Source organism: Taurulus bubalis (genome assembly GCF_910589615.1).
Source record: "Taurulus bubalis genome assembly, chromosome: 13".
In the NCBI taxonomy this organism is placed as follows: domain Eukaryota; kingdom Metazoa; phylum Chordata; class Actinopteri; order Perciformes; family Cottidae; genus Taurulus; species Taurulus bubalis.
In genome coordinates, this window is record NC_136601.1 from 23,623,017 (window position 1) to 23,647,060 (window position 24,044).

The window sequence follows — 24,044 nt, forward strand, 5'->3', positions numbered from 1 at the left end:
ATTATGTTAGCCATGTCCACATGACGTAAATGCAGCTTGTCTATTTTTTCGTGTGCATGAAGGCAACACCAACGAGTAGTTAAACACACACCGTTTGAACCTTTAAGATTATGCGGAACCCAGGACTATTATTGGCTCTGAAGTATGAAATACTGTGTAATTAAACTTTACATTACAACTTTAACACTACAGACACTCGTGTCAGCACAGTTCTCTGATGTACTGACTTCAGACCAGCGTTCACAGCCAACCCTTTCTTTGCTTTGCTTTCCAGGGCCAAGTTTTGCAGTTTCGGCTTCTGCCATTCAGCTTGTTTCTTGTGACAAAGACTTGTATATGGGGCCCTGTTCCCATGGAGGGAGAGGGCCTTCCTTCTCAGAGAAACCACACCGGGGAACCTTCCTTACAAAAGATCAGTGATAACAACAGATCCATCACTGAGGGGCTAGGGAGCCGGCTCGCTGGGTAGGACAGTGAGGTTCTGTGGGAACCACTTTGTTTATCGGAACATCTAAAAGTGAAGGCCGTTCATCTTACTCTCAGGGTTTTCTTTTGCCATTTATACGTCACAAGCCTGTGCTGGTGAGAACAGGCAGTACCGCTGCTTTTTACCATCCAAGCCACCAGGGTGGAACGAAGTCAGGTGGCAAGGCAGCTACTGACACAGACAAGGCCTCAACTGAGCTCTCTGAGAGCAGTCCACATCCTGAGCTCAGCAAACAGGGAGGCCAACATTCTGTCCAGAACATGGCTTCTCCCGGGAGAGGGGTGGCCACACCAAGATGTTTGTGACCCAATCCTGGGCTCGATATTGGGGAGCACGGGTTGTTCCCATCTATAAAAATGACCCATTGCCTGAAATTTTACTCATTCATTTGACTAATTTCGATGCTATGTCACAGGAATGGCAAATTCTCCAGGGCCAGGTCATTAAGAAGTTCTGGTGGTTGCTCCACGCTGGACAAAAAGGCCATGGCCAAAGGCCACCATAGACACAGCAACGAGGAGCAATTAGGGGTTAAGTGTCTTGCTGGACTAGCTGGGCTCGAACCACAGATCCTCTGATTGAAAGATGGGCATGCCGCTCCTTGGATGAAAGAAAGGAAAAGAAACATGCACTTTATTAGTCCCCTTGGGGAACTTCTTCTCTGCATTTGACCCATCCCTGGTTAGGGAGCAGTGGGTAGCCCTTTGGGGCACCCAGGGAGCAGCTGGGGGTTGGGTGTCTTGCTCAGGGACACTTCGACATGTGAGCTATGGGGGGGCTGGGGATCTAACCAGGTACCTTGCGGTTTAAGGACTAACACTCATCCCCCTGAGCTACAGTCGTGGTAACAAAGCAGTGGCAGTCGCCCCCCACTGCCATACCGCGCAGACTCTGTCACAGGTTAGTTAGAGTCCTGATGGGAAGGTTTTGTGTGCTGTGGGGAAGCAAGATCGCTGCAAGATCGCTGCAAGATCGCTGCAAGATCGCTGCAAGATCGCTGCTTTCCAAGCAAATGCATCAATATGTATACACGGTTGATATTTATTCAAAAGCCTTTATAATGGCTGGACTTTGGGAACATTTTAATGATGGTGTTTTACCAGTCAGTTTAGTTGAACTTAAAGGATCTTTGTTGAACGTCAATAAGGGGAGGTTATGACTGGTTCACTGGTTATGACTGATATATATAAAAAATGAAAGTATCAAAGGTGTTTAGTCATTTCTCAGCAGGTACAACATTTAAGTGGAACTTCATTGAAAGAAAAATGCTAATGCAGTGCTTAACAATAATTATAGGCCTATTAAATTGACATGGTGTCATTTTTCCTAAAGGTAGCCTATATAAACAATTTAATAACTTCATATTCTTCATATTTAAATATGTCTGAAAGTTTCATCCTACCTGTGTCAGTTTGGCCTATTTCATCTAGCCACTCATGTTTGAACGTTAGGCAGACCTTTTTCTGGGGCACCTGCTCTGCTGATGAATGGCCACTGTTGTCCAGACAGAAGCTATTTGTCAAATAAAGTCTGGAGATGAATGAGTTAAATTCAGTCCACTTGTAATCAGTGATGTTGACACAATCCAAGAACCACACATGCTGATAAGATCATTCACTTCCTTTCACACAAACAACACACTCTGGATTACCAGCACACATAAAGTAAAACAGACTCAAAGGGAGAGCCAGGACTCTAGAGGAGAAACTACAGAGGGATAAACTAGCGATGTAGGGAGTTGGATGGCTGAGATCACTGGTTTTTAGTGAAAAGGCAAGGGTGCAGCTGAGGGGAAACTAGATTGGGATAAGGAGAGGAACAGGTTTGTCCCCCTCCCTCTTCGCCCCGCCCACACACACCTCTAGCAGCCTTCCTTTAATAACGACATGCTAATGTTCAGCCTGTTGTAGCCTGTTGTAGCAATGTCTATCCCCCAACAACATCCACTTTCCCCCATGTCGACACCATCAGCGGAGGCCTCAGGGCGTAGTTTACACCACCCCCACTGAAACTTCTAGCAGACCCTTCCCATCCACCCTCAGGGGAGCTGACACCACTGCTGACACACATTCATGTAGAGAACTCCACCAACTTTTTAACATGAGTCTGCCCCTCAAGAAAGTCCTTGTGCTATGAAAACATCAGCCGATTTGTGCATCAGAACCGTGTGTCAGGGAACTGTATCATCCTGTTGTCCACCTACACATGAGACTTTAAGTACAACTCGGAATTGTGTCAACTTCAGAAATTCACTGTTGACACTGCCAATGTAGGCGTGTGGAAGGTGGAAGTTATAATATATAAATTGTGTGACATATGTGTTGCTTTTAACATGCTCTACCACAATGCAAAGTGATCTGTGAGAAACCTTGTTAAGCTGCTTTCTGATCTGCTGTCAAACTTGTTTCTACTGGTTGCCATGGAAGAAACTACCCGAGGACAGACATTCTACAGCTTTTGTTGAGCACCAAACTGAGTTTGGACCGAAACTTGATTTTAAAGAGAGCAAGATGTTGCATTGAACTAGGAAAAGAGACAAGGGAGTAACCGGAGAGAGAGCAGATACACAGTGGACATGTTGACTTAGAAATCAGCTATCGTGAGTGAAACTGTTTGCTGTGTCATGATAACCTTGCACCAAAAAAACACAAAACCTCACCCCAGTGAGCCACAGCTGGTTTTATTGTGAGACTTGACAGGAACATGAGTGACTGCAAACAAACAGTCACAGGATGACACGGCAACACAGTCATTGAGAAAGAGGGACAATCAGTTTGAAGAGTAAATGGGATGAGCAACCCTGTGAGGCTTTACAGAGAGAGAGAGAGAGAGAGAGAGAGAGAGAGAGAGAGAGAGAGAGAGAGAGAGAGAGAGAGAGAGAGAGAGTATTTTGTAACTTTGCCTGCACCAGTCACACAGGCTGAGTGGTTCCAGGCTACACCAGAGGGACAGCTCCCAGGTGAAATACACTTTGACTGAGACGGACTGTGTGTGGTTTTGAGTGTTAGGAAGTGTTTCAAAAATGACCAAACGGTCTGCATCTTCTCAAAAAGATGGAAAAGACGCAGCAAGTGGACACAAACTTTCTCAAAATGCTGGCGGGAAACTGCTGGATGAGGACGACAAGAAGGTGGAACTGGGGAAGAAGGTGACCCTGCTCCGAGGGATCTCCATCATCATCGGCACCATCATCGGAGCCGGGATCTTCATCTCTCCAAAGGGCATCCTGCAGCACTCGGGCAGTGTAGGGATGTCCCTCGTCGTGTGGATCGCCTGCGGTGTGCTGTCCCTCTTTGGTGAGTTGGTTCACAGGTGGATCAGTGGAAGAAAAATATGTCTTTCTTACTTTGAGAGTAGTAACATTGAATGGGAAAAGTGCTGGTGGAGGTGAAAGTTACTAAATTAGTTTACTATCAGTACACAGAGTAAAGAACTCCTGAGAACAAATGAAGAAAATAATTAACAGAAGTCCATTTTCTTGTATTGAACTGTTGATCTGTAAATAACTGCATTAAGAATCAGTCACCTTATTATTGGCGAGTAGCCTACACATATTGTTGCAGGAGTCAGGCCTTCCTCACACAGCTGTGCTTGCTCTGCTGCTTGTGCTTGTATAATCGTCAACAATGACCCCCAAGACTATATTCTTTTGCAACAGTAGTTGCTTCATTGTAAATCTGGCATACAGGTGCAGCCTTACTGTGAGTTGACAGTGTTTGGCCCTTGGATACGTGTAGTTGATTCCCTCTGGTGTACAGCTAGAAAAATATTCCAAAAAGGAGGAATTCATCTTTTTTTCTTAAAAAACGTATAAACATATTCATCCAAGTAGGAGGTCATGTTTTTAACTTATTATGTGTGATTACACTGACTGACTTCACTGATGCTAAAACAAAACTCTCATCTCTATATATGCAAATAGTAAAAACTATATATATATATATATATATATATATATATTAACTATAATAACATAATAATTGTATCTAGTTTAAACTGATCTCTGGTGTCTTTCTACAGCCTCCATTCACCCAAACCTCCTTCTTTTGACTCCAATCAATAAAACCCAAGACGAGCAGTGATTGGGTTTGTCACTGTAACTGGGAAAATATTATCGAATAATAATTTAAACCTAATTTCGAGGAGTTATGGTTAAAATACTGGTGCAGGAAACAGTGCCGAAGTATTTCTAGGCACCTCCGTGAATTCCGAGCATATATATATATATATATATATATATATATATATATATATATATATATATATATATATATATATATATATATTGTTGCAGTATCCTTAAATCCTTCAGTTTTTGCACAGTAATGAAAAGTCTAAGCACATTATCCCTGAATACCCTTCCTTAACCCTTCTCTAGCTTCCCTTAATTCGTATTCCCTTTACTTGTAATTAAAATGTGTCCACCTAAATCATGTTTTCCTAAGTCATGGGTTGAGATACAAAAGGCTCCCACAGTCATATATCTGGGTGATCATGGGGCCCGGGAGGGACTGTACTATAGATACGGCTGAGACAGTTAACCAGCCCTGGGACTGTTGTTTGCCAGCCTTCTTGCTTCAGGGCCAGAGCTAATCCGTCACCTCTGTCACTGCAGGAGCCCTGTCCTACGCGGAACTGGGGACCTGTATTAAGAAGTCTGGTGGCCACTACACATATATACTGGAAGCCTTTGGACCTCAGATGGCCTTCATAAGACTATGGTCTGATCTCATTGCTATACGGTAATATCTGCCTCCTTACCTCATGTTTACTGAGCCTGATTCAACATATATTTATACTAACAATGGATCAAATCAACATGTTTCTTCCCACATACAGATGCTTGGTCATTACTAACACACTGTGTATCCTTTAGTGTAATTGCAGGGTTTTCCAATGTGACTTACATATCTTCACCTTCCTAAAATAATGACCAAAACAATGTTTTGACAAAAAGGATTTTCTTGCCAAAATCATCTCCTCATGATACCTCTGGTAAAATCTACTCCATCCTCAGTTGAACAGATCATGTGATTCTACCCCTGTAGTACTGTATAACGGCCTATGTCAGGGGTGTCAAACATACGCCGGTGGAGGGTCCAGGCGGGCCCGGATCCGGCCCACCAGGGGGTCCAGTCCGGCCCGCGGGGTAATTCTTAAAATAGAAAAAAAAAATGCAAACCATTGAACCATAGTCGCTAGTTATTGCTCAACTGCGAGGGAATCTGCAGAGGAGAGCCCAGGCAGGTAAACAGTGGGCTGTAGAAAGACCTTAAAATAGGGTTTATCATGCAAAAACCTAAAGAAATATTGTCATTATGTATGCGTTATTATGCTATGATTTTACTGGTCCGGCCCACTTGAGATCAAAATGAGCAGCATGTGGCCCCTTCACTGAAATGAGTTTGACACCCCTGGCCTATGTCAAGAATGTGACTTAGGCCATTGTATTTTGCCTAAGTCAAAAGACAATGTGACTAAGGCAACTTTACAAGCTTTTCAAGATGGCATTTTGAAGCTAGCATTTACGCTAGCAATTTAGTTAGCATTTTTGCAAGCATTTTTGACAATGAAAATCTCACTCAAACATAATATTAGTAATCATAACATCATTTGATTGGTATTACAGTATGCCTGTTGTGCAGAGCTTGTGCACCCCTATTACATTTGGTCAAGTTTTTCATGTTTTCTGAAAAAAAAAACTGAAAAAATTACTTGGGCCATTATTTTAGGAAGGTGACGATATGTAATTCAAAATAAGTCAACGTTGACCTTTCGTTTCACACGGAACATGGACACCGGTCTCCTGGGTGAAAGTCCTATGTCTCTACGCTTACTTTGTTGCTCTTTATACTACATAAGCTGCCTACCTTCTTTACTTCTTTCATAATTTACATGGCCACTATAGTCTATCCTTCTCATGCAAAACTGAAGGCCTTTGCAGACAAAGTCTGAATTCTTTGTAAACAATGGTATTGAATGGTCACGACACAAAGAATCTCCGAGAGTAAATTGTAGTAATCTCTAGGCAACTAAACAAAAGCTTCCTGCTAATGTTTTTCATTCATTAGCCTCATTTGGGAATAGCAGTTCAGTTTTGTTTTGTATTGTGAATTCTGCACAACAAATTAAATAATAAAATTGATCAGATTCAGTGTGCTAGGTTTAGAAAAAACTGAAAATTCTGACTTGGTGTGCAAAGACCATGACACCAAAGGGCTCCGGGGACAATCAGTGCTTCATGTGAAAGGAGTGCATTGTAAAGATAATTATCATCCAATTTTGCAGTTCCCCTCAGTTCTACGGAGCATATGATCATTTATCAGCTCGTTGTTCTGGTTTGACAGCCCAGAACTTTATTCTCAGTGATGTCATCAGCCTGGACAGACAGATATTTTGATGAAGACCAAATCAGAGCTAAAAGAGCACCAATCTAAATAAATTCAAATGTTGTTTACAGCTGTTCACTGTCACAACTTTTCCATAAACAGTGGATGGCTCATGGTGAATTAATTCCTGTACTGTTCAACTTTGGTAAACTCACAAATCACAAACATTTGCCAGACTGCAAACTTGCAAGTCTATCGACTGTGGCTCGCCATGCAATGTTACACAACCATGCTCCACTAAAGAGGCATGGTGTGCAGTCAGTCATGAGTCAGTGGTCCACATAGATTCCCTTGAATTAAGTGTGTTAACTAACTGTCCAGAAAAGACGAGCAAATGTATTTCACTGTGCCGCTTTCTGATCCGACTGGACACTTATGCTGTGTTCAAACCAAACACAAAGCACATTTTTGCATTTGGTTACTCACGGGAGTTTGATCGCGGGTGTTTATTTGCGTCAATCGTCCTAGACGCGCTGGAGAGAAGCGGGGCCTCCCTTTGTTTGGACACATTTCATCAGTCATGGCTGAAATAACCACTATTGCTGCTTTGTACGTGTTGTGGAAGTCCCTGGTATCTCGGGAACTAAAAGCTGTCCTGTCTGGGTTCATAACATCATCCAGAGGCACATAGAGGTGTATTCACTGTCTCTAGCAAGCCACACGTCGGCTGGTTTACTCCAGCTGTATTAGCACAAAATAAACAATTTAGCTGTGCTTTAATTGCAATAAACAGATAAAAGGAAGCTGATATAACTACAGAATGATGGGGATTTGTAAAAAGTCGGAATTCACGTTTTGTTAGTTATCTCCGCAAGACGACAAGAAAAACCGCTGGATCTGTGCTAGGCTTTGCTAACATTGTTGCATCAAAACTCAAATTAACATAATCTAGGCGTGTATACGTCAGCGTCGTTATTATATTATATATTACATTTAATTTAGCTGACGCTTTTATCCAAAGCGACTTACAACACATTCATACATCGCAGACACAGCTAGCATGTGGTTTATACACGCTACACAGCAACGTCAGGATGTCAGTGATGACAAGATCTTGACGCTGATAGGCTTTCGCATGAATAGACCTTCTCGTGTCTATTCACTCTTTTGCATTGTAATCTTGGCATGCGGAAAATTAGCATTTGGTGTGAACAAAGCCTAACTCTGGTTCTAGGAATACTCCACAGAGAATGTATTATTTAAGTTTAAAACACTCTCTGCCTTTAGGCTTAAAAGGTATCTGAGGAAGTTTGAATAACAAATGCATGAAGAACAGCGAGACACAGTTGGGATTTACAGTAGTTATTCTTTTGGCTCTAATTGAGTAGATACGTTTCAAAAGAGCTCTCAAACCCTGCAGCATGTTGTCTTTCTAGATGCGTTCCAACCCGTTTCTCTACACCAGAGCAGATAACAGAACACTCTGTCCTCATTGAGCCAAACCACTGCTGAAAATAGTGCATACAGTTATTAATTGGTGATCATTTAGAACATACAGTTCCACAACATTATGAATTATGGTGTCATTTTGACATCTTCTTTTATTAGGTTCCCATTGAAACCCATTGTAAGTGCTGTGAACCCAGATTGACTGCAGCTACCACTCCCTTTTCAGGGCTAACTTCAGGGAGAGAGAGAGTTTCAGTCCAACCCAAGCTATTTACACACAATGCAATTCATGATGGAACATTATGCCTTCCTCAAGCACTTAATCTGTGTTTCACCGTTTGCATTAGAATATACAAGCCGTATCTGTCTGTGACCTTGTGAGGTGAGATGCTGAGTTCAGTTTGGACTGGTGAGGTGAGAAAAGGCTGCGTGTGTGTGTGTGTGTGTCTATGTGTGCCAGCTGTCTATGTACACAGCCACTGTTAATATTATAAACAGGTCCAGTGGCTATCTTGTGCTGTCCAATTTGATACTGGCCTCGGGCTAGTGGGACTCAATGGAAGCCATGGGAAATGAGCAGAGACAGCGGCAGAGAATGAAAACAAGAACGAGGGAGACAAAGAGAGATTTCAATGGCTTTAGCAGCTCAGTGGCTGCTGTGGGAAATGAGGGAAACACTGATGAGCCATAAGACGAGCCTGTGGGACCAGCCAACCTTATTTGATTCTTATTGAAGCCAAGTCTATAGCTGCCCATCGGATATTACACACACACACACACACACACACACACATGCAATTGGAACCTTTCTGGCTCCATTATTCCTCTTCACCATATACACCTCGAACATCAAACACAACTCTGCCGACTGACACCTGCAAAAGTTCTCAGATGACTCTGCAATCGTCGGCCTCATCTCCGCCGATGATGAGAGGGAATACAGGGAACTAAATCAGGACTTTATATAGGATGGTGCCAGCGGAACCGCCTCCAGATCAACTGTAGTAAGACCAAGTGGTGGACTTCCGCCGGGGTAAACGCTCTCCTCCGGTACCAGTGAACATACAGGGACTGGACAAAATCCTACAAGTACCTGGGTGTTCACATGGACAATAAACTGGACTGGACTGATCCCACGCACACACTTTATAAAAAGGGACAGAGCAGACTCTTTCTGCTGAGGAGACTGAGGTCTTTTGGAGTGCAAGGAGCACTCATGAAGATCTTCTTTGACTCTGTGGTGGCATCAGCCATCTACTAGGGGGTGGTCTTCTGGAGCAGCAGCATTACAGCAGCTGACAGCAGGAGACTAAACAAGCTGGTAAAGAAGGCCAGCAGCGTGCTGGGGTGTCCTCTGGATACTGTGGAGGTGGTGGGGGACAGGAGGAGGATGGCTAAACTCTCATCCCTGATGAACAACACCTCCCACGTCCCGCCCCACGCAGGACACTCTGGCAGCGCTGCACAGCTCCTTCAGCCACCGGCTGATTCATCCCCGGTGTCTGAGGGAGAGGAACCGCAAGTCCTTCCTCCCTGCTGCTGTCAGGCTGCACAACCAACTGAGCTAAAAACAAAACACTTTAATCACTTTTTGGTCACTTTAACCACTTTAACTGGTGCAGTATAAATACATGTTTTAAATACTTGCTTTTTCTGTTTGTACATATAATAGTGCTGTTGTGGATTATTTTCACTGTTTTATTACTGTTTTACTGTTTACTTGTTTCCTATTTTACTACTATCTCCTGCTGCTGTAATCCTGCAATTTCCCCACTGTGGGACGAATAAAGGATTATTTTATCTTATCTTACCATTAGGTTAGAAAAGATCAGACGCAGATGTGTTTTTGAAATCACAGTTCTTGCAGCTCGTAAAGTAAACATGTGAACTTAAGCGCTGCATTTGCAGATCTATTTAAATGTTCCTTTTTTTGTGTGTGATTCTTTTTCACTCTTTGGCCTTCCCTCTTCATGTGGAAACATGCGGGAGGTGATCATTCACATGACTCATCTGGTTAAATAAAGGCACATAAACAATACATACATATGGAGTCATTTTGGTTCCACCTAATGAATGTAAGTCCAATATTCTCCCTCTTTTAGCTCTGCTTTTAGCTCTGCTTTTGGTCTCTGCTTTTGGTCTCTGCTTTTGGTCTCTGCTTTTGGTGCTCCACAAGCTACCAGCTAGTCTCTAATGGAGTACAGTGGATTCATTAGAGCTTTCACACTGAAGTCAGCGTGTGTGTATGTTTCTTCCAGGCCTGCAGCGATGGCAGTCATCTCTCTGGCCTTTGGTCAGTACATCCTGGAGCCTCTCTTCATGCCCTGTGCTATCCCCCCTATGGCTGTCAAACTGGCCACCGCCATCGGCATAAGTATGTATACATTAATACATCAGTGTGACTCAATGCCAGGAAGATATTATCCTTTTGACCTTAAACCCTGTCAATGACAGGAAATGTGCATGTCTCTAACGGAGGAGGAAGGCGGTGGTGGAAGAGATACTGAGATTCTTTACTTAAAGACACAATGTAACGTCTCGTGCACGCCAGGCACGCAAGTACTGCAGTGGCTTGCACATTGGACCAGGGCACCTTTTCCTGCAAGAAAAAAATAATCGGAGTAAATAAAACAACTAAAAGTCCTGCATTCAAAGTTATACTTGGTTCCTTAATGTTGATTCCACCGTCAAATGAGCAGCAGACAGCAACAGTTGCTCTTCGTTTTCAGCAATTTCCCTTGGGATTCAAAACGTTTTCTCTCATTTTATCTTATTTCGAAGGATAGAAGTATCATAAACAAAATGTAGAAACATGTGTAGAATAGTGACCCCCCCCCCCCCCCATGAGTGTTATAGTTAGTAAGTTATTAAGCTTTTGATGTACAATTAAGATCACAACAAGAAAATGCATTCACTCAATGCAATCAGACACACTAGTTCAAATGTAGGTTGTATTTAAAACTACCTACAGTGACATTTGTTGTTGTTTAATAGCTCAGGGAAGAAAGTGCCTAACATTTCTACCAAAAATTCAAATATAGTATCTAATACCTAGCATAATAAAGCCACATTCATGCACGTGTTTTTAGTTTTTAATTGAAAAGAAGATACAGAAAACCAAAGATTTGACAATTTATTTTAATATAGATGTGAGAGTGACACATTATACAATGACAACTCCAGTGGTTTTGGCAGCTTTAACCCATTGCATGGATACATTTCTTTCCTTCAATGTCACATTTTGTCAGCTTCCTTCTCATAATTCATTTCATACTATTTCAGTGCCAGTGTAGGCAAATGTTACAGTCAGACTTAACACAATTCAATTCAATACATTTTGTATCGCCCCAAAATCATGAATCACAAATTGGCCTCAGAGGGCTTTACGATCTGAACACATACCACATCCTCTGACCTTTGACCCTCAAATCGGTTCAGGAAAAATCTCATTGAGTGCAACAGAGGAAGATCAGTCTATCAGGGTGGACAGAAGTACAATAGATGTCATGTGTACAGAATGAACAACGTAACAGAGTTACAACACACCATTCACCATATTGACTAACTCTCTCATGTGCTTATTGGAGGACACACTACTGGCTGCATTGGCACTGAATGTTATCATTGGCCATATATCGCGTGCTATAACATTCCCGTCTTGCAACCTAAGTCCTGTCTGTCTTTCTCTGTCCCTGTAGCTTCTATTATGTTCCTGAACAGTATGAGCGTGACATGGACAGCGAGGATTCAAATCGTCCTCACCTTCAGCAAGCTGCTGGCCATCAGCAGCATCATTGTGCCTGGATTGTACCAGCTCTTTAAGGGTAAGACCTTCATCTTCACCACCGTCAGCACCATCACCATCATCATCATCATCATCATCATCATCATCATCATCATCATTACCACCATCATCACCTCTAATAGCCTCTAATAGCCTCTATTAGTACTATTCCAGAGCCCATACACTCAAAGATATATACCGGCTGTACTCAACTCGACTCGCTCTTTTTTGGTTTTCCATTTGCAGAAGTTGTGGATAGGACCTGGTACTTTTTGGTACCATTTTGGTGGTATACTCGGTACTAGAAGGTGGAGTCAAAACACTGCAGACTACTGATTGTTCAGAGAGAATTGTGCCGATTGAAACGCAGGACACAAGCTAAGCTAACGTCAATAAAGACATTAGTTGTTTTTCTTTACTCAACCAAAATTTTAAAAAGAACATGTCAGCCTGCAAAGGTTTGCCATTTACTACGCCGTACAACTGACAAAGATTTTCCTCTGTTTAGTTGCCGATGAAAGGATTCAGCCAGTGTCTCATTGAAGATGATGTCACAGCAGTGTCATTCATACTGCCTTCAGCTGAGACACTATCCGTACTATCCGCAGTGGAAAAGGAAATAGGGAATAGAACCTGGTCCAAATGTGAGTCGAGTCGAGTCGAACCCAACCGAACCATGCAGTGGAAATGAGGTGTTATGCTTGATGTATGCTCCTGTGGTTGTAAATGGTAAATGGACTTGAACCTGTATAGCACCTTTCTAGTCTTCCGGCCACTCAAAACCCTACATCTATCACCCATTCACACTCATTCATACACTGATGGCAGCGGTCACCATGCAAGGTGTGACCCTCCCCATCAGGACTAACTACCTCATTCATACTCCACACAGACACTGTAGGCACTGACTCTGAAGACGAGCTACAGTGCAGGCTGGTACTGGCAGCCATAGTACTGCACATTGCATGCCATTTCTCTTTGATTTGGACCTGCGGTTTTCAGTCTTTGATTGCTGTATTTGATTGCTGTCCCTCCAAGTAATTAGCTTGTTGTTTTTGCAACAGATGTAAGATGTTGCATCATATGTAAATCCCACCTACTGGCTCATGTCCAATCGCAAGCCTGAGCCGAGTTACCTTTTTCCGGAGCTGTGCAGCGTCTCTCCAGCTCTGCTACGAGCACCATCTCTGCAGAAGCTCGGTGCGAGATTTTAAGAAGCATAAATCACACATTAGGGTTTTATCCTTGTTACTGTTTTCAGAAACATTCTCAGACTTCACACAGCATTTTCAGCTGTAAAAATGAACATGGCTTCCTTGGTCTCAAACAACAACAACATGTACTATAAATATAACCTTGAAGCCTTGCAGTCCGTGATACACAGCTGCTCACAGCAAGCAACAGTTCAGGCATTTCCCAATGTCCTCGCTTCTGGCATAAAGGAGGCCCTCCATCACAGCACATGGAGACAGTCTTCAGCTATGGACCTCACTTTTAAATCTGTTCATGCATATGCAATTTTGGTGAACGTTCACCTATTCATCCTATGAACCTCGATTATAGAAGGGATAATAGTGATACAAGTTAATCTTCTAATCTGTATCTATAGGTAAACAAAGGCCCCAGCACAGATGACCTGGCTTCTGTCTCTTTTTTTGGAGGTTTATTGGTGTTTATTTTAGATTTTATGCCCATTCATAATCCTAAATGGATCAGGCCCCTGTTGGGAGCGCGGGTCCTTGGCATAGCATAGTTGCTTGAACTAGTGTTTATGAATTATTAATTTGAGAGTATGAGTTATCAAATACTGAACTCCCGATGGAGTTTAATGATGGGCAGCCAAGTATTTTTAACACAATCTAATAAAATTGGCACCCTCAAAACTGATTGGGAATAATGTACATTTCTGTAATCATGTTATTGTTTTAAAACATGTGCATTTAAACAAATTACCACAAATGGGAAGCCAGGGTATTCACTTCTGCATGTCTTCATAGAGTGATCATTACAAACAATTTGTGGATATCAACATTTTAGTTAAAAAATGATTAGATTGTTTTATGTGTTTTTATGAGCAGTTTTTCTCCATAAATGTGAGCTCCTAAATAAAGCAGAACACTGATTACATTGAGAGTGATTTAATCTGCCTGAAGTACCTTTGTTGGAGAGATGAAGCTACCTCGTCAAGCTAATAAGGCAGAGTACGGCTCCCTTTATCTTCATTTCATTGTGGAAACTACTTTTATAGTTACTACTATTATCGTTATGACGATGATCACCTCTGGCCTCGTGTAATAACTATTTGCACATATCAGTCAATAGCAATAATCACTCTTTATTGAGGAGCAATTATGGTGCTTCAAAATGTCAGCAAGAATACATGTATGTCCTTGTGTGTGCGTGTGTGTGTGTGTGTGTGTGTGTGTGTGTGTGTGTGTGTGTGTGTGTGTGTGTTTGTAGGAGAGACCAAGAACTTTGAGAATGCCTTTGAGCTGAGCAAAATGAAGCTGTCTGGTATGCCACTAGCCTTCTACTCTGGGATGTATGCATACGCTGGGTGGTATGTATGGTCCTCACTCACACACCACACACTCTCAGTCACCTGACACGCTTTCGTATACCTGGTCAAACCATTTTTACCTTTTGGTCTTAGATTTCTCAACGACAGAGGGGCCGTGATTCAAACCTCATCGCATTCTCTAATCTGAACCATCTAAATGTCCAACCGATCACCCTGCAGCTATGACACCACAGTCAGACTGAAGCTCTCCTTACGAGATCTTTCAGACTCCCGGTAGATCTCTCCTCCGTCACCGAGGGCCGAAAACCGCAAACACCAATGGAGTAGCCTAGCAACCCTCTCATTATCAGCAACCTCCTTCCTGTCAGTCCACAACCCACAGTGCTACCACCCAATCGATTCAACCGAATGTCCAACGATCTCTGAAAGGGAAATGTATTCCCTTCTCCTAAACGGTCACATTATTCCATTCACCAGAACCAACCACAGTCAGTGTCATCATGCCTTTTTGCCACCGCCTGCCTAATCACCCCTCTTCCTGGTGGGGGCCAGGTTGTATCTTCCCCTGTGCCTGCTCTCTCGGTTTCTCTCTCTCCCTTTACTGCTGCATCTTAGCAGCTCAATGGTCACGTTGCTGCAACATCGGGCCTTTGGCATTGTCCCGTTGCTGTAATTCTCCTACATGCTACACGAGAAGTTTCAGAAGGTTGCAATCTGCAAGCTCACGCCTCAATGCCACCACATTCTACATACTACAAACATGATTCTCAGTTGCATATCATGTCTTCACTTCAGTTCTGTATGCATTGCACACAATTTACCATTTATTGATCCTTGGAGGTTGTACAATAACTGTTTCCTTTTGCAGGTTCTATTTGAACTTTGTGACAGAGGAGGTAGATAACCCTGAGCGGTAAGTGTTATCAATGTAACGGCTGTATCAGCATAGTTGATCTATATTTGCTGGATTTAAAACCCAGTAGAAATCATGCAAATATTTACGTTTAAATTCAGCAATTGTTGCACAGAGGTAAAATTGCACCATATTACTGGGAAATACTCTTAATAAAGCAGCAATAATCAATATTTGTATCTAAACAACTAGACTCAGAATGATGAACTCATAAGGAGCCAGCTTGGCAGTTGTAATTTTCTGTAATTCAGCTTATTCTTTTGGTTTTGAAGTTTGCAACTTTATTAAATTGGTTCACTCTCATGGTTCTGGTGGCTGTAGATCATGGGGAGAGTGGTCGTCCTGAAACCACAAGGTAGGCGGTTCCATCCCTGTCCTCCCCATAGTTTAGCCGCTAAAGACACCAAAAACCAAACTAAAATAGACAAATCATTATTTTGTACTGTGAGTAATTCACACAGTGAATACATTAAGTATTGTATGTGAATCAGTGAATCAAAGCCTATCTCATCCGGTTGCGTCATGGAGCTCCATTATTGTCTATGAACACATTAATTAGCCAAACTGTTCCTTCATTACTTTAAACACACAAACTGTAGTTTGTACACCATCCTGCTGCGACAGATACGCACTAGAGCACCACATGTGGATTAGTCCGCCACTGAAAATAATCCCCAATAAATGCATTTAAATGTCCTCCTTTTTGAGTATTGTTTGTTCAAAAACATAGTGATCTGTTTAAAACCCTTTGAAAACTGTGGAGCCCATATAGGCTCTATGGCAGATATTGCTTTAACAACGGTATAATTCACTTTTCATTTACTCATAACCAGTAACATATAGACTGATATTTACACATCTGAACACACAACTCACATTATACTCTTTTATTATAACACCAACATTATTAAAATAGCCCTAGTGGTTGCAGAGATACACCTTTTTTAGTTTGGGTACGCAATTTTCGAGCAGGTGCCTAAACATAGGTGGGTTTTCAATTAAGAAATGAATTGGAACAATAAGCCACAAACAGCAGAATAGCAGCTTTTATTTGATAATGTTTGGTATATCCACCTGAAATATGTTAACATGTATTGCAACAGTGTTTTACTTAGATGAATAACATACAGATAAAGAGGAAGTCAGAGGTCATAACAGAGGAAACATGAAGGTGAATGAGATGCATCAGTGAATTACAGCAATTACAGTACTGCTTCTGTTGTTATCCCTCATGCCATCAGGACTATGCCATTAGCTATCTGTATCTCCATGGCGATTGTGACTGGCTGCTACGTGCTGACCAATGTGGCCTACTACACTGTGATGTCAGCAGACGAGCTCCTGGCCTCAGATGCAGTCGCCGTGGTAAGTAACACTAATGGAACGGCTTAAAACGCATTGCACAAAGAAAACACATCGTTTATGGCTTCCCAGAATGCATCAGGATTTAATGGAGATACAGTTTACTCTGACTAATTCTGTGGGACTTTTCCAGCCTTCACTAGAATCAACCGCAAAAAAGACAAAACTAAGTCAATTAAATGCAAACGATGAACCACAGATAGAAAGTCTATGGAAACCAGGGAGGTAGCAACCAGCCTCATCAAGCCACATGCAGTAAACAGCGTGACACTCCTTATTAAATCAACAGCAGAATAAAACACCACCGAGGCAGACGTCACCGAGATGTGTAAACAATACAAACTCCACAGTGGCCACTTGGAACAAACACCGGTGATAAAAGAAAGCACTTAAAGGTGGAGTCAGCGATTCTGGAGAACACTCAAACGAACACAGCACTCCCATCAGAGCTGCCGCAGAACGTTAGCATGTGAGCGTGAGCCAGATCTCTCTCGCTGCCTCGGCCTTTCTCTTGACACATCCATGGCCTTATCCTCTGTCCTGGGCAAGAGCAATCACATTACCAGAGCCAGGCCGGTGTTTGAACACCGGATTTATTTTACTTTCACCTTTCATTAGTTCTCAATGCCCGTCTTGATGTTACTGTATTTTATTCATGTATTCAGAAACTCAAACTGCCTTCAATACATACACGAGGATATCCTTAATGTAACGTCACAAACAAGCACACGATTATTACGATCATTTATGGTTGTAGTTTCAAGATTATCTTTTTTGGCAGATTGGGTAACATCTCATGTTTGCATCATGTTGGATCCTATCTGTTCCTTTCACAGCGAACTGATGTGCACACAGGTGTTTTCTGCTATATTTGCCCGTTACAGCTTAAGTAGGAAAGTCACATTTCCATGTTGTTTTCTTTCATATGGGATATAATTACATTTATCTTTAATAAGAAGTAAGTGTACTGTTATTTCCTCAACTTGAGCAGAAAGGAGTTGAAAACACTGTGAAAGTAAACTTATTTGTTTTTATTCTTTCGGGGCTACAAAGTAAGTGATGCACTTACATTCTGGGGACCTTAATGAGTGTATTATGTGCATCATGTGTGTCTCCTGCCAGACGGCAGCAGTATGAAGACGTTGTGGCTCGGTGGGTTTTGTCTTTTAATATCCTTTGAATGTTTTAATGTCCTTTAAGCTCAGAGTCTTCTCACCAACATCACTGATGCTCAGTAGATGGTCCCAATGCTGTTCTGGGTGTTTTAATCTCCTCCTGTTGTGACGTCATTAAACATTCCAGTTAAACATGTACATAACAATTTTTTCCGTGGGATATCTACAAATTGTGCATTAGTCGTCATAGGTTTCGCTATGCATGCTGGATGAAACCAGCCTGTTGCTCCTCTGTAAAAGTTAACGAGAAATTTTCTTTCTAAAATTAACAATCACATTCAACCACATTCTAAGAGAAAACTAAAAACAATATCCTTCCTCAGTCCATGGTGAATACATCCCTAATCATAACTGCACACATTGAGATCTTTGTGTTTTATGTACATGGTAAAATACATAATTTTCAGGAGTAATCCTATTTCAGGACTGTAGGTGGAATGCATGAAACTTGGGTTTATGACAAATTTTAGAACCCTCTTCTTTAATTCTTCCAATGCCTCCCTGCGGTGTTAGGTATATTTAACATTTTTATTTAAATAGAAGTCAAGCGTAGCAGTATTGCATCATTGTGGAGTGCTGGCTTAGAAATGATCTTAAGTGACAACAATATTTCAGTGTAAGACTACAATGCACATTTTCCCCTTACAGCCCGTGCTTGCCCATTCACGCGTGGACTGTGATTAATCAGCACTGAATGGCTTCATGAATAATAAGCAGCTTTTTCTCCCACTTCTGCATGACCCATTTAAGACAATTACTGCCAGCAGCTCTGTCAACTGCTCTCATTTCATCTAACAACTACAGTTGATCAAATAAGACAAACTACAATTCACTAAACTGATAGCTGGAGACTTTGATCCATTCACAGTGCTCCCCTTTTAAAACAATATGGAACATTTTGGAGAAGAGGCTCCACCTGTTTGCTTTCTTTTCAAAGTTGTCAGGGTGTTGTTCAGAGTTGGAGTCAGAACACGGGAAGCCGGAAGGAGAAAAGTCAGCTATACCTACCAAAATGTAAAAATGTCAATTTGACCCCTCTGGTCACAAATACAGCCATTAAGTTGTTAGACTTCGTCTAAAGAGCTGGTGCATTCCCTGTTTACCCATCCATCCATTAATTCATCCGTCTGTTACCCGTCTGTTTCCTGTCTGCCTGCCTGTCTGTCTGTCTGTCTGCCTGTCTGCCTGTCTGCCTGACTGTCTGTCTGCCTGTCTGTCTGCCTGTCTGTCTGTCTGCCTGTCTGTCTGTCTGTCTGTCTGTCTGCCTGTCTGCCTGTCTGCCTGTCTGCCTGTCTGCCTGACTGTCTGTCTGCCTGTCTGTCTGCCTGTCTGTCTGTCTGCCTGTCTGTCTGTCTGTCTGCCTGTCTGTCTGTCTGTCTGTCTGTCTGTCTGCCTGTCTGTCTGTCTGTCTGCCTGTCTGTCTGTCTGCCTGTCTGTCTGCCTGTCTGTCTGCCTGTCTGTCCCATTCCCAATCTCCACCTCACAGACTATGAGGTGTGCTCTCGTTAACTCCGTGAGGTGTTAGTTCTGTCAAATCATTGACTGGCAGACATTTTGAGTCCTTTATGAACCCTTTCCGTAAGATGCTCGACTTTGCCCGAGGGAATTACCCACAATTCATTGCAATGTGACGTTATACACGCAGTTACCAATGGAAGAATGGAGACAAAGGTAAAAAAAAAAGGTAAACAAAGAGGACGGCACATGTGTGATCAGCCCAATAAATGACATTTACACAACAACATTAAGGATTAAAGATGGGACATGGAGGCAAAGTGCTGTCCACTATATGAGCACCATTTCAGGCCTCACAGCCTCTCACACTCGTCAGTAAGTCCCTGAGGGTTCAGGGTGTGAGGGTTTAGGGGAACATTGATAACCAAAAGAAAGATCTATCGATTATATTATAAATCCTCATGATAAATGAATGAATAATATACCATGAGTTTGTGAGCGGATACATACTTCTAATATATGTTGGTCACTTATTACATCCTTTAAATAAAGCAACACATATTCTTGCTCCCTCTCTGTCTCTACCTGTCAGACCTTTGCAGAGAAGATGATGGGGAACTTCTCGATAGCGGTGCCGTTTTTTGTGGCCTTGTCCTGCTACGGATCCATGAATGGCGCTGTCTTTGCCTTATCCAGGTAAAGATGCTTCCTCTTTGCTGGCCTTTACATGACAACACACTACATATGTATTTTAGATGAACATTCATGGTTTGCTCAGTTGTAGAAAGCGCTAGAAAGAATGATGACTGGTGTCAAGGTAGTTAGTATACTGTAAATTCCAAAATAAAAGTCTCAAATAATAGTTGTGTGTGAGGCCCGAAGGAACAAATAAAGTCAGTCACTAGTAAACACAATCTGTTCATATGTAATGTGTGTTTGTGTGTTCACCAGGATGTTCTTTGTTGCGTCTCGAGAAGGACAGCTCCCTGAGGTTTTGTCTATGATCCACGTCCGCAGGCACACTCCACTGGCTGCTGTCCTCATACTGGTCAGTTCACTGCAATGTGAACAATAATGACAAATAGCAATAGCTGATCATTGAGAAAAAAACTGACGACACTAAATATTACTCATACCCCTATTTGAAATAAACCCATTGACAACAACAATTGCAAATAGCATTTAACAACAATCTATAAGGACATCAATATTACTGTTGAAACACATAATATTCACCATGTTATGTTAATTATTGTCAGTGGTAACATACCGTGAAGCATAATGTTGTTGCTATGGTGTCAAGGTGTCCTGGTAGTAGAGTGTAATACACCTGCCAGCCAATCATAAATGTGAATATTGGGCAGAAATATGACCGTCTATGCAAGTCATTGCACATTGGATACCATTTTTTTTTACTTCTTAAATGTGTGTGTGTGTGTGTGTGTGTGGACAGTACCCCATGACCATTCTCCAGGTGTTTGTGGGAGACATCTACAGCCTGTTGAACTTCATGAGCTTTCTCCGGTGGCTGTTCATCGGGGTGGTGGTGTTGGGCCTAATCTACCTCCGATATACAAAACCTGACCTCCCCCGCCCCTTTAAGGTCAGTGTTTCCACACCTGTCCACATCTGTAGCCGTGCTCAATCCGATCTGAATCTGTGCCACCATATTGGTGGAATAAAGGCCACTCACCTGTGTTGTATTTCACAGTTACTCATTCTGACTTCTGACACAGGTGCCGCTCTTCATCCCAGTGGTGTTCTGCCTCACGTGTTTCTTCATGGTCTTTCTGTCTCTGTACTCGGACCCAGTCAACTCAGGAATTGGATTTGCCATTTCCCTCACTGGCGTCCCTGCCTACTATATCTTCATTTACTTCAACCACAGACCAAAGTGGCTTCAGAGGGCTTTAGGTAAGTCGTTGCTTATACAATGGGACATGACATTCAGCAGCACATGACTGGAATAGATGGGTCTGCTTCAGGAGACATGGTCATAGTGAACCTTTATTTCATGTAGCACAGAGTTAAAGGACCAGTCCACTCATCCGTCACCACACAGCTGGAGAATGTCTTCTGTGGTGGTTCATCTGATAGATAGAACATTGTGAACTAGGGGCTCAGAGTTAGGGCGAGGGTATTTGTCTGCCATGGAAGGTTTAATGCACGATGCTTTTGAATTGCATTATGGGAATTTTAGGATCCAATGAAGTTTCATTCATAAAAGGGACTACAATCTACAATCTGTATATATATATATATATATTTTTTTTTTCTTTTTTCAAAAAAAAAGCATACTGTTTTTACTGTTTTTAGAAATCCTAACCCCAATGGTTTTGTTAAGATTATTGGATTATTGAACATTTGCTTAGTTGCTTTTTTCTGAGACTCGTACTGATGGAGCTCGGTAACTAAGAATGTCACTGCACGTTTTACTGCGTATTGTTTTGTCAATGTACTGAATCCCTCTCATCTCCTGTGTGGAGAAGGGAGGAATAGACACCTCATCCAGAGGTTCAAAGTTGATCCAAAGAGCCCATCCATGGTGTTGGGGGCTCCCAGGAGATCATCCAGATCATCCTGCTCCTTGGGAGCATGGTGAGACACCACACTGCCCGTGGCCGTGGTTAACAATCCCCCGGGAAGAGCTCTGCGCTTTGAAGCAAATATGAGTGACAGCCCGGAGTTACAACTTCCAGGTCCGTCGCATGATGCAATTTGTCCAAAACATACTTATTCAAATAGACTCATATTAGGGAAAAAGACATGTTGAAATCAGGGCAGCTCGGTGATGTAGTGGTCAGCAAGGTTGCCTCACATCAACAGGGCTCTGGGTTCTGTGTGGAGTTTGCATGTTCTCCCTGTGTCAGCGTGGGTTTCCTTCTGGTTTTCCAGTTTCTTCCCACTGTCCAACCTAACCTGTCATGCAGGTTATGATCGCCGTCCAGTCATTCCCATTGAAAAACTACACAAAAATGATACTTTTGTTATCTTCCAAAGGTTCCAATGACTGCAATGTCAGAAGGCATCCAGCTACCACATATGTCTTTGAATAGCAGTAGAATAGAACATTCTGTACGAACGTTCGCCTTTAAAACAGCTTTTCCAAAAGCCGGTTAACAGAAAGAGGTTTCCTGGGGGCGACTTTGGCTCAGTGGTGAGCAGGGTTGTCCTTCAATCAGAGGATCTGCGGCCGGCTCCGCTAGCCCATGCCGATGTGTCCTTGGGCAAGACACTTAACCCCAAAAGTGCTCCCGTAGCTCTGCCTACTGTGTATGAATGGGCAGGTGGAGCCTTAACCCCTCCCATCAGTGTGTAAATGGGTGTGAATGGGTGAATGATGCCAAGTAGTGTTAAAGAGCTTTGAGTGGTCAGAAGACTAACAAGTACAGGTCCATTTACCATTTCCCAGAAGTCAAAAGTTAAAGATAGCTTTGTATCTGGGCAGAACCCTTCTAGAACTTTTATTTTTAATGGTTTAAAGTCACTTTAGTCAGTTGTATCCTATTTGATGGACTGTGGAATAATACTATGTGCTTATGAACTAAAAGATAAGCATGAAAGGAAGTGAGTCAAACCCTCAGGGAGCAGTTAAGCATGTGGATTTTGCAATTAAAAACACACCTGTTTTTTTCTCCACACCTTTTATTATGTGTCACCATATAGATAAAATGAGAGATGACGTAATTGTATTTACTTTTGTCCTCAGATACCTTCAACAGAACCTTGCAGATCATCCTGGTTGTCGTCCCTGCTGAGCAGTAACGCTTCAGATCATCACCTCCTTGGTCCAATCTAATCACACATACATGTATATACTGAGCTGGTCTGGAGCGCAGAGAAAAGCTGGTGTTATCATTTAGTGCAAAGATAAAGTCATGACTGTATCTGCTGAATGTGAGAGAGTTAATGTAATACAGATTTGGGAGGACTGTGATTGTTTGTGTCACAGTAAATGCCATCTGATCACCTTTTTCTTCCCAACCCTAATAACTGGGTGTCTGAACAGAGCAAGTCCCTGCAGCGCATTGTCTGGACTGATTTTATCAGAATATGATTATTTATACAAAAGTCAAAGAAAAGTCTAAGCAACCACATACTCAAGTGTGTTATTTCCATAGCTCAGTTAATTGTTTGGTGGTACCTGAGTATCATATCATCGTGTAGTTGGTTCAGACTTGGATCCACCAAACTTTGCTCCATGGCTAACAAATCTAACCCTGAGCCTGTCCTTGCTTTTTTTTTTGCAATGGGCAACACCTTTCCCTGTGTTATGTGTGTGGTGGGAACCAACCTTTTTAATCTCTTTAGAGAAACAAACAAGATGTGAAAACTCTTACACATGACATCTATTGTATTGTACTGATAGAGGATCCTCCTCTGATGCTCTGCTGAAGGTTTCTTCCTTTTTTCTCACTAAAGCCTTCTGAGGCAACATTTGTGATTTGTGTTTTTGGGCTGTACAAAATAAATTGAATTGAATTACATGTCTTTAAATATTCATTGAACAGACACTTGGAATAATTCAGCTGAATGGATGGAGCTCTTTCCCCATAACTGGTTCAGAGG

General features: G+C 42.2%; 1 protein-coding gene across 1 annotated transcript; it reads left to right on the forward strand.

Annotated features, from left to right (window-relative positions):
- Positions 1 to 3,509: 3,509 nt before the first annotated feature.
- On the forward strand, positions 3,510 to 23,560 carry slc7a11 (solute carrier family 7 member 11; the record flags this gene model as incomplete). The annotated part of the gene is made up of 12 exons (XM_079228236.1): positions 3,510 to 3,783; positions 5,103 to 5,229; positions 10,524 to 10,639; positions 11,964 to 12,089; positions 14,510 to 14,609; positions 15,439 to 15,483; positions 16,725 to 16,848; positions 20,068 to 20,171; positions 20,427 to 20,523; positions 20,929 to 21,078; positions 21,212 to 21,389; positions 23,185 to 23,560. 12 exons carry the CDS (start codon positions 3,510 to 3,512, stop codon positions 23,238 to 23,240), a joined length of 1,497 nt encoding a protein of 498 aa, XP_079084362.1. The 3' UTR covers positions 23,241 to 23,560.
- Between the last annotated feature and the right edge of the window lie 484 nt (positions 23,561 to 24,044).